Below are 12,002 nucleotides of genomic sequence, written 5' to 3' on the forward strand. Positions count from 1 at the left end.
ATCCAATATTACTTGAGTACGAGTACCAAGTTACTATGTAACCAATATTACTTGAGTACGAGTACCAAGTTACTATGTAACCAATATTAGTTACAGGACATGGCAATAAGAAATATTTCTCTGTTCCTTAGGAATATTGGCTCAAAGGTGGGACTAGCTCAGATCCAAAATTTTATTTATTAGAAGGAGAAGGAGGAAAAGGTGTGTGTGTGTGTGTGTGTGTGTGTGTATGCTTTTAATATAAAAGCAACGGCTTTTATACAATTTACATTCATATCATATCTTACAATTTACATTCATATCAGTGAAGAAAGGATGAATTATTAAAAGGACGACAACTGGGTAGCCAGTTGAGGGGAAAAACAATAACAGTCCCATCTTGCAATTTATCCATAAATAAATTCCAGCTATAATATATTGTACTTTTCCCTTTTAAAAAATATTGAATATAGAAAAAAATAAAAGGTCAATATTTTTCAAATAGATTGAAAAAATTTCTAAAAGTGACAATAAAGTAAAAAGCCATGTAAGGAAAGACTAATCAATTTGACCATAGAACATTTAAATTTCTAAATAAAAAAAATTTAATCAAAATTGAAAAATGAGTCACAAATTGGGAAATGTCACATTTTAAACATGATGTAGACAATGGGTCACTTTTTTGTAAAAAAAAAAAAAGAGCTCTTACTACTAAAGGGAAATCAGTAGAAATGTGAACAAAGGACATGAAAAGGCAAGTCATAAAAGTGAAATATAAAGGGATAATGGTTATATGAACAAAAGGTTATCATTCTGCAAGTTGTCAGCCTGAATATAGAGACATAAGAGATGGCTTTAGAGGAAAAAGTGTCTAAGCTTTACATCATGTGAAGGCTGGTCATTGAGAAAGGATTCTCCACACAGCAGATCTGGCTCCAGTGTCAGTAGTAGAAGCTACTCTCCAGAAAGAAGCAAAACTTAACTCTTTCCATCAGTCTCAACATAGAAGTAAAAAGAGACCTACACTGAGTGGCCAGATTATTATGATCTCTGAACAAATAATAATCTGGCCACTCAGTGTATATCCTATATAATAAAAGGCTAATATGCAAATTGTCCCTTGGACTAGGAGTTCAACCAGCAGGCAGGCTGGCCAAGCACCCATGTCCCCTCCCCCTGGCGAGGCTGGCCGGATCCCACCCATGCATGAATTCATGTACTGGGCCTCTAATGTGTGTGTGTGTGTGTGTGTGTGTGTGTGTGTGTGTGTGTGTGTGTGTATGTGTGTTAGGAGAAATGTGTTTCAGAGAAGTCTGGGACTGGATATTGTAATTTCTGTTTTTTCAAACTTTATTTTTTAAATGAATTAATTTTCAATTTTTATTATATTTTAGTATAGTTTTGAGTTCACACACACACACACACACACACACACACACACAATAAGAGGTACAGAGATTTCCCATACTCTCCCTTCCCCCATACATGTATAGCCTCCCCATTATCAATAACCAACCATTTGGTACATTTGTTATAATTGATGAACTTACATTGACACATCATAATTGTTCAAAGTTCACAGTTTAAGAGTTCACTCTTGGTGTTATACATTCTATGGGTTTGGATTAATACTTTCTGTTTAAAATATAAAGATTTGCTAAAAAATCACAAGACTTACCTGGTGCTTGTTATGAACAGAAACAATTCTGGATTGATGTATCTGAAGTTTTCATCAGTTAAATTGCCTTGAAGTTCTTAATATTTTAAGGCAATTTACTTAACAAGAACAATCTCTATAAATTAACTTTAAAGTTAATCAGAATTCCTCAAAATTTGTGGAATTTTTAAAGTTGAAGTTGCTTGGCACTTGGTTGACAGGGAATTTTATAAGGATTTGAATTAGAAAATATTAATGGATACTATCTTCAAAAATTGGCATTCTTTTGAATTGAAATTCGCCCCCTTGTGGTTAATACTTACAGAACACCCTGGATGTTTTGTTTATCCGCCATCAGATCCAGATTTTCTATGTAAAAGGAGCCTTTGAACAGCAATTTGGTTAAAAGAAATAGCTACCTTTGTATAAATATGCTGTTTTAATTTTAAATGTAGATACTGTGTTTTGGGGGACGAGGCTATGGTGGAGGTATTTAGGCATTGAGGGGACACTGGCACTGTCATACCAATTCTCGCTGCAGCTACTGCCGGATAGCTAACGTATGTACAGTGTTAAAACCGAATCATTACTATGTACTTTATGATTATATTTTAAAGCTAAGAAAGGTCTTTCACGTATAATTGCATCTATTCGTTCGATACTGAACACAAATGTGGTGAAGGTGGGGAAAGGACGGTGGAATTGCACTTAAAGGTCCTGATTGGTTAAACCTAGTCAGGAGACACTAAAAGAACAACATTCGGACTCGAAGGAGTGGCTCTTACAGCGTCCTTAGCAACCAGTCTTGGTCCCCAGCAACCCTGAGGCTGCGGTGAGTTTGTGGTGACTGCTAGGTTTTGTTTCTGAGGACCTGAGTTAAGGTTATCGCCACACTCACCATCCCTAGGCAACCGGGAGATCCACAAAAACCCATACCTGGGAGCACTGAGCCTATTTTGGGGGAGGGGTCCATGGTTGTGGCTGTTGGAAGAAGCTTCCACTACTCGCGCCCCTAGGCAGGCCAGCCATCCTGGCCCCTACTAAGAATCGAAGGTGAAAATCATCCTGCGAAGGCAGGAAGAAGGTCAGCCACCAGGTCATCTGATAGGGAAATAGCTTTGGTGCTGGAAAGACGAAAGAGGTGGGTGAACTTATTGCTATCAATAGGCGAATTCTTTTAATTTCCTCTGGACAGGGACTCCCTTGTCCTCTGGCAAGCCTTATTTCAGAAGCCAACTTGCCTCCCTGGACAGTTTTCAAGTCCTTGTATAATAGGTGAAATTGTCCCTCCCATCTCTCTCTGTCTTTCTCGTTCAAAAATTTGAAGTGTGTGTGTTTGGGGAGAGAGAAAGGTTCACTGAGGATGTTAAATGCAATTATTTTTTAAAGGCAATCTTGAGAAGGTGGTACAAGTTATTGACTTAGGAAAAATTTCTAGGAGGAGGCGAGATGACGATAAGATTCCCTTTTTTATCTGATTTCAACAATATATCTGAATTATATCTTTTTTTGGTGGTTTTGGTCCAATTATCCTGTGTTTCTTAAGATTACAGTCTGTATCTTACATTCTGTAATGCAGGTTACCTATCCAAAGGTTTTGCTATAATTTTAACATTGTCTAGTTCTCAGGAAACAAAATTAACAAGTGTACTTTTTTTTTAACCTTATTTTAACTGGAGCTTTAACAAAAATACACTAGGGATTAATGTTGAAATCTTTTTTTTCCTTTTTTAAAAAAATTCTGGGTCTATGCTAGGTGGCAAATGAACTGCCAAGCACCAGACAGCTTACTGGAGCCATTTGATCAGCTGAAACATACCTCTTCAGTGCATATATGTTCTTTGTTTTGATGTCTCAAATAACTCTTTAGGTTCAAGGTGAGTACTAGATTTTTTTTATTTCAGTAAGAACTATTTGGCATGAACTCTTGTAATCTTGATAAACAATGTTATATTCCTTTGAGCATCTGATTCATAATCAGAATCATTCATTATCATGGTTAATTTGGTAAGTGTTCTTCTGTTGAAGCTCATTGTTCATCCAGAACTCCTAGTAAAGTGCCTGCAACAAATGCTTAATAAATACTCTGTGTAGTTTTATAAATTAGAATTTCCCCCAACTTTTTGTACATGTGATTCCAGAACTCTTTAGTGTCCTAAAGATTTCTCTGGTAAAATTTAGCAACAAATGTATATCCTACTGCTACTCAGGGAGATTTGTATCTCACAGGAGCATGTTAACAACTCTGAGATGTCTTATAGTATGCAAACCTTTAATTTTGTTTAATGCAATGTTTTCCAAACTTATTTCACAATAGTTTTTAGGAGATAATAAATCCCTGTATTCCACAAAATACATTTTCTATATGATGTTGTATATAGAAAATGCTAAGGAAGCTACTAGCGAACTAGTCGATCTAATAAAAAAGTTTAACAAGCTTGCAGTATGTAAGATATATAGACAAATCAGTTTGCAGTAGCAATTAGCAAACTGAAAAGGAAGTAAATTAAGAAAAATTCCACTTATTATAGCATCAAAGAGAATAAAATATGAATACATTTAACAAAGGCAATGTAAATTACATTTTGAAAATGTACAAAATATTGTTGAAAGAGATTAAAAAAGGCAAAAATAAATGGAAAGACAACTTATGCTCATGGATAAGAATACCTAATATTGTTAAGATGGCAATGCTCCCAAATTGATCCTCAGGTTCAGTACAACCAATATTGACATTCTAACTGATCTCTTTGCAGAAGTTGATAATATGATCCTAAAATTCACATGGCAAGGCTACCTTGGGCCTGGAATAGAAAAAAAACCACAATATTGAAAAAGAAATACAAAGTGGAAGATTCACATTTCTCAATTTCAAATATTACTATTGAGCATCAGTAACCAAGACAATGTGGTATTGGCATAAAACACATAGGTTTCAATAAAATAAAATAGAAACAAACCCTCACATTTGTGGTAAATTGCTTTTTGATAAGGGTGCTAAAATAATTCAATGAAGGAAAAAATTTCCAACAAATGGTTCTGGCACAATTGGATATCCATATGCAAAAGAATGATGTTGGAACCCTATATCATACCATATACAAATGTTAACTCAAATGAATAAAAAAATTAAATGTAAGAGCTAAAACTACAAAACCTTAGAAGAAAACAGGCATAAATCTTTCTGACATGGATTAGGCAGTGATTTTTTTAGATATGACAACAAAAAGCACATACAACAACAACAAATAGACTTTATAAAAATTATAAATATAGCTCTTCAAAGCATATCATCAATAAAATGAAAAGACAACCTACAGATTGGAAGAAAATTCTTGCAAATCATACATCTGAAAAGGGATTTGTATCTAATACGTATAAGAACAATTTGTTAAAGAACAACAGTCAGTTGAGTAAATTTGAAGATCTAATTGGCTTTATTAAGTGATTCATCCCATCTAGCATCAAGAAAGGAGCTCCAAGGAGTTATACAAATAAGGGGTTTATATAGGAAGAAAGGTGAGGCAAGGGAGCTATTAACAAAAGAAAAAGGATTTTCTGATCAAGACATCTTCTTTTAGGGGGAAAGAAATATACAGATGGGGTTTTTGTTTTATTTTGTTTTGTTTTCATGCGATTGCCTCCTCTGCCTATGAGGGGGTAGGGCTGGACAGGGCCCACATGACAGATTACCTCATTGATATTGAGATTGGTTGATTAAAAATCTATTTCTGGTAGAGTTTAAAACACCAAGTAGGTCAAGTATTAAATCTAGATGTGATATCATGGCCTTTAGCAAAAAGAGATGTTTTCTCTTTTACACATTGCAACTCAATAATAAAAAGACAACACAATGAAAAATAGGCAAAGGATCTGAATATACATTTCTTCAAAAGAGACATACAAATGTCTAATAAGCACATGGAAAGATGATTAAGTCAATAGCTATTAGGGAAATTCAAATCAAAACCACTTCAGACCTGTTTGGATATCTGTAATAAAAAAGATAATGTGTTATTGAGGATGTGGAGAAATTTGATCCTTTATACACTGCTGGTGAGAATGTAAAATAGTGTAGCCACTTTGGAAAACAATCTGGCAGTTACTCAAATGGTTAAACATAGAGTTACCACATGATTCAGCAATTCCTCTCCTAGATATATATTCAAGAGACTTGGAAACATATATCCACACATAAAGTTATACATGATGTTAATGGCATCAATAAGCCTGAACTCATTCAGACCTTGGATTTCTGGATCTCTGTGGCAGCTATATCACAGTTAAGTTTATACTTTTATTTATAGAACATAAATTTTCATGACCACATGTGTTTATCACTGATGTTACATTGTATGTGTGTATGTAGGATGGGAGAACAAATACTGAAAATACTACTTTTTACAAGAAGTCCAGGAGAGGATGTAGGAAGCAGTTCTTTGAGAAAAATACATTTTACATTTTTCTTTTAATACAGATTGCCTGTAATAACTTCATGTACCTGGTCTGAAGTGGTCATTCAGCCAGTAGGTCATTCAATCACTTCTCTGGCTATTCAGATTTCCTTTTTTGATTAGTCATGCTTAGGCAAAATGTGCATGTCCTTCATACACTGTGAATATTGGATTTTTCTAATTACTACCAAGTGTATCCTATGGCATTAGTATCCTAAGAGCAGCCAACCAGTGCTTAGTGTCCTTAAAAACTGTGGGCTGCCTATCCTTAGGCATGGTTAATGCTCTTCTAGGACATAGCACCAGTACCTGTTTCATCAGGTTCAGGACTGAGGTTTTCATCAGATGTCATGCAGATATTCAGATATTTTAAACCTTAAATTTCCACATTCAATGTTCAGTTCTTGATGATTCCTTTGCTCCTTCAGAAATGGCCTAAATATTTTGATTTACGCTTGTTTTAGATTATAAAAAGAACAATTAAACACCCCCCCCCATATTATTTGATAATTTTGGGCTGAAAGAATTCCATTGTGTTAAGTTCTTTCAAATTTTAGGTATCCTGTTCATTAGATAAAGATACTTTCATTCTTTGAACTCAAGGCCAAAACAGACAGAATTCTGTTGAGACAGATAGTCATTCTTAAATTTAAATAGACTATTATTTAGATCTTGTCATACTTTTATAGAATGCCATATTGATCAAATATTTCTCTTGGCAAATTTTCTCCCCTAAAATCAGCTGAAGCCTTGTCATGGAATTCAGCATCTTAAAATGTGATAATATTGGTTTATAAGCCAGTCCTTTTTCTCTAAGTTATAATTTCTTTTTCTTTCTCTCTTTTTCCCTTGTGAATCTTTTTTTTTCTTTATTGATTAAGGTATTACATATGTATCCTTATCTCCCCATCTTCTGCCCCACCCCCCTGCTCATGCCCTCACCCCCCTGGTGTCTGTGTCAATTAGTTATGCTTATATGCATGCATACAAGTCCTTTGGTTGATCTCTCCCCTTTACCCCCACCCTCCCCTTCCTTCCCTCTGAGGTTTGACGGTCTGATCTATGCTTCTCTGTCTCTGGATCTGTTTTTGTTCATCAGTTTATGTTGTTCATAGGTTATAATATCTTAAGGGAAGGGACAGCATTTTAATTATCTATACATCTATCAAACACAGGAAAAGAAGCACTTCTACTTTTGTGAAAACTGAACCAAAGAGAATTTTCTAAATGACAACCTCTTACAAAAAATATTGTGGTACTGTTTGGTGGTGCTAAATATAAAATAGTCAAAAACATTCTTTTATTTCTAGTTTATATGGAAGTGTGAGTTTGTATATAGTTTTCTTTATTTCATATTATGTTGACTATTGCAAAAAAATTAAAAAGTACTGACACACATCATAAGCCCAATAAAAGAATTCATCTAGCATCATCTTTTCAACGAGCTTAAGCCAGTGACTTCAGGCAGCTTCAGCTTCCTGCCTTGCAGAAATGCAGGCAAGAAGAGAAGAAAGCCTGTATATATATTCATAAATTCTCTGAATAGAGAAGTACAAACCAAAAGGGAAAGGAGTTCTTGAAAATATATGTAAAACCTTCATCCTTAAGAGACGTTAATGGTACCCCATGGCCTATATTTCTCTTTTACAAACTACACATTTTTAGTCTTTTAACTATCTCCAAATGGGGCAAGGTTTTGTATTTCCTCACTTTCTTCTACACACCCATGCCACTTGGTAAAATGGTCCAATAAAGTGTGTTTTTAACATAAGTGTAGGACCCTGAATTGGATGAGATAATCCAGTTCCCAATGTATATTTCCTAAACACTTTGCAATTAAAATTTATAACTGATATACACATATATTAACTTTTTAATGATAAACAAAACAATTAGCTATTTTTTAAAAAACATGACAAATAAAATATAAACCATACACTCAAACTTAATGCTCCAGCTATCTGACAATTCCTACTCTGAGTTTGTACTTTTTTGTTGACAGCAGGGATATATTCAAGGGCCTAAACAAGGAGGTGGGGACTGGGGAAGGGTGAAATGATTAGGAGATTTAAGTTTGGAAAAGTTTTAGCAGTCATGTAAAAGATTAGACTAGAGGAAGCCAGGTGAGGAGACTGGAAGATAAGAAGTTATTGTATTAATTTAGGACAAAGATAATGGCATCCTAATTTAGGAGAATGGCAGAAGAGATGAAAAGGAGACTTGATTAACAGAGTTCCTTTGAAAACAGAAGTCAATAGCACATAGCCACAATAGTGCATCCCTAATAATTTGATGCTACATGAACCAGTGAACAACCTGAAGCAAGGTGAGGCCCGACAATGACCATGAAAGGAAGATATAGATGGAGCCTTGATTTCTTATGACTGTGAAGCTGCTAAACAGATCCTAAATTGTCTAGGTTTGAACTTAAAAAAAATTTTTTTTAACATTAGAAATACACTTCTATCTTGCTAAGCAATTGTCATTTTTACTTCTGTTATATGTCACCAAACCTAATTCCCATATAATATATTCTTTTTTAATCTTATTTTTATTGAGGTAAAATGTGCATATAGTGAAATGCATAAATGTTCATTGTACAATCCAACGAGTATGCTGGGTATCTAACAACCACCTTAAAACTTAGTAGGTTAAATAATTTTTATCAACTCTCATAGTTCTTGAGTTGATTGTACACAGTTGATGTTGAGTAGTTCTTATTTAGGGTCTCTCCTGAGATTTCAGTTAGATATCAACTGAAGCTCTAGTCATTTGAAGGCTTGACTGGCCCTACTGCACATGTAATAATAACAGTAATACTACTACTGATAATAGTAGTCATATGAAGGTTGACTGGATCCTACTTTACAGATAGCAACAATAGCTATAATAATTCCTTGTTGATAGTTTTAGGTTTTAGACTCTACTTTGTTGATAGTTTTAGGTTTAAGTTTTGAGAATTTTATGAAGAATATTCTTACAAAAAGATGAAAAATTTTGTGAACATTGATAACATTATTAGGTTCTCTAGTTTGATTATTTTTGGTATGGAGAAGGAGTAATTTAAAATCTTATTTTTTTTTTTTTTGTTTATTTATCCCACTGAGGGTTTAATTCCAATACCTTTTTGGGAAACATTTATGAAGACATCATTATTTTCTTTTGGGAAATTTGGGATTATTTGGGCGTGTTTCTTTTATTCTTAGTCAAATGCAATTCTAATCCATAAAATACATTAGGGAGTCTTATTATCTCTGTTGTATATAAAAATATTTTCAAATAGTGTTTCACAAACTACTTTTGGTTAAGCACTATTACTATCAAGATAAGTACTCCTAAAATAAGCCAGAAATTGAGAGTAATCATGAAGAAACTTTCACAGCAATTTGACATTTTCTACCCACCCCATCTGGGAAAGTCTCATCAGCAAGATGGTATAGAACTTGCATTTTGAGCATATGGTCCAAAAATCTACCCTCTTACCAGCAGATGTGAAAAAGCAACAACTCCGGAATATATTAATTCTGTTGAGAATAACTTGTATTTTATATTACAGTTAGGTCCACTTTGAATGATGTTTCTATACATAGCTCAATATAGCTACGGACATAAACATACTTTTGCTTTATATTCTAATGGATGTAGATTATTATAAGCAAAATTTACTATAGCCAATAGCAATAGATAATGATGTTTTGAGTTTATAATCTACTAGAGGCCTGGTGCACGAAATTCGTGCACGGAGGGGGGTTGTCCCTCAGCCCAGCCTATACCCTCTCCAATATGGGACCCCTGAGGGATGTCCGACTGCCCGTTTAGGCCCGATCCCGGTGGGCAGTTGGACATCCCTCTCACAATCCAGGACTGCTGGCTCCCAACTGCTTGCCTGCCTGCCTTCCTGATTGCCCCTAACCGCTTCTGCCTGCCAGCCTGATCACCCCCTATCCACTCCACTGCCAGCTTGTTTGCCCCCAACTTCCCTCCTCTGCTGGCCTGGTCACCCCTAACTGCCCTCTCCTGCAGGGTTGATCACCTCCAACTGCCCTCCCTTGCAGGCCTGGTCCCCTCAAACTACCCTCCCTGCCAGCCTCATTGCCCCTAACTGCTCTCCCCTGCTGGTCTGGACTCCCCCACCACCAACTGCCCTCCCCTGCAGGCCTGGGTCCCCAAAACTGCCCTCCCCTGCAGACCTGATCCCCCCAAACTGCCCTCCACTGCAGGCCTGGTCACCCCTAACTGCCCTGTCCTGCAGGCCTGGTCCCCCCCAACTGCCCTCCCCTGCAGGCCTGGTCCCCCCCAACTGTTCTCCCCTGCAGGCCTGGGTCCTCCCAACTGCCCTTCCCTGCAGGCTTGATCACTCCCAACTGCCCTCCCTTGCAGACCTGGTTCCTCCCAACTGCCCTCCTCTGCTGGCCATCTTGTGGCAGCCATCTTGTGTCCACATGGGAGCAGCCATCTTTGACCTCACGGGGGCAGCAATCTTGTGTGTTGGAGTGACAGTCAATTTGCATATTACTCTTTTATTAGATAGGATAGAGGCCTGGTGCATGGGTGGGAGCTGGCTGGTTTGCCCTGAAGGGTGTCCCAGATCAGGGTGGGGGTTCCCTTGGGGCATGGGGCGGCCTGGGCGAGGGGCCTGTGGTGGTTTGCAGGCCGGCCACAGCCCCTGGTGACCCAAATGGAGACCCTGGTATCTGGGATTTATTTATCTTCTATAATTGAAACTTTGTAGCCTTGAGCTGAGGCCAGGGCAGGCCAGGGCGGAGTGAAGCTTGGCTTCCTCCATTGCCAGGGGCAACCCAAGCCTCCTGCTTGTTCCAACTCTGTGGCTGCCGCCATCTTGGCTGGGTTAATTTGCATACTCGCTCCTGATTGGCTTGTGGGCGTGGCTTGTGGGCGTAGCAGAGGTACGGTCAATTTGCATGTTTCTCTTTTATTAGGTAGGATTTTTTTTATAACAATGCTATAAAGGTACTATTCTCTTTTACAGGAGAGGAAACTGAGGTACAGAGTAGTTAAGTATATCACTTAGTCTGGTTGTAGTCTTTTAACTACTATGCCATGCTGTTCTTTCAATGGTTTTACTGATAAAACTGGTAAAGTACAATAAAGACTAAATATTACATGAAAGGTTAATTTTATAGTAGTAACAATATATGGAACATGGGTTTTTGATTCAAAGTTGGGTTTGAATCCTACGTCTTGACACTTTAAATTTAAATTTAAATATTTCCTTAATACAATTTCATGCTTCAGCCTGATTTCCTTCTTGCCACCCTTTTCCCCATAAATAATAAATTTACATGAAATATATTATGTGGCACTGGGAGTATATTTGTATTCTAATATACAATTTAATATTTCTCTTTAGGTTTATGATCCATGAATATGCCTGTTAAGAAATCACCTGTGACTGATGTATTTGGCGTAATAGCTCCCTCTTATAAAGAAAAAGTCTTGAGGTTTAATTTGCAAAAGAAAAAGAAAAGGAGGAGTGATAAATCAAAGTAAGTTTAAAAATTTTTCATATTATTAAAGTAGTGGACCCATAGGTATTGTAGAATTCAGAAAATACAGACAATGTGTGCAATAAGTATAACTACAGGCTATTTTGTACATCAATACAAATGCTGTACAGAATAAAAAAATTACTTTTTAAAAATAAATAGGTCCATTATTAATTATCATTTCTAAAATTTTGAGTTCTATGTTTGTTTAAAATAAGCAATATTTTTATAATCATATATGTGTTTTAAGTTGCCATAATCTGAAACACATGAGAAAGCATTTAATAACCATTACATTGTGAAACATTTTAGTTATTATTAAATCCTTTGCTATTTTATATTAAACCACAGTAGAATGTTTTTCTGCATCAAATTATTGCTTTAGTATATAATGTCTTAAAATGA

At 36.2% G+C, this 12,002-nt stretch overlaps 1 protein-coding gene across 1 annotated transcript in view; it reads left to right on the forward strand.

Annotated features, from left to right (window-relative positions):
* Window positions 1–12,002, forward strand: part of TMEM232 (transmembrane protein 232) — a 157,583-nt gene that overhangs the window by 954 nt on the left and 144,627 nt on the right. The window contains exons 2-3 of the mRNA XM_028149762.2: window positions 3,393–3,513; window positions 11,462–11,597. Of these exons, the coding sequence (XP_028005563.2) occupies window positions 11,473–11,597 (125 nt within the window). The 5' untranslated portion in view covers window positions 3,393–3,513; window positions 11,462–11,472. The remainder of the gene's footprint in view (window positions 1–3,392; window positions 3,514–11,461; window positions 11,598–12,002) is intronic.

This window comes from Eptesicus fuscus, chromosome 4 (genome assembly GCF_027574615.1).
Source record: "Eptesicus fuscus isolate TK198812 chromosome 4, DD_ASM_mEF_20220401, whole genome shotgun sequence".
Classification (NCBI taxonomy): domain Eukaryota; kingdom Metazoa; phylum Chordata; class Mammalia; order Chiroptera; family Vespertilionidae; genus Eptesicus; species Eptesicus fuscus.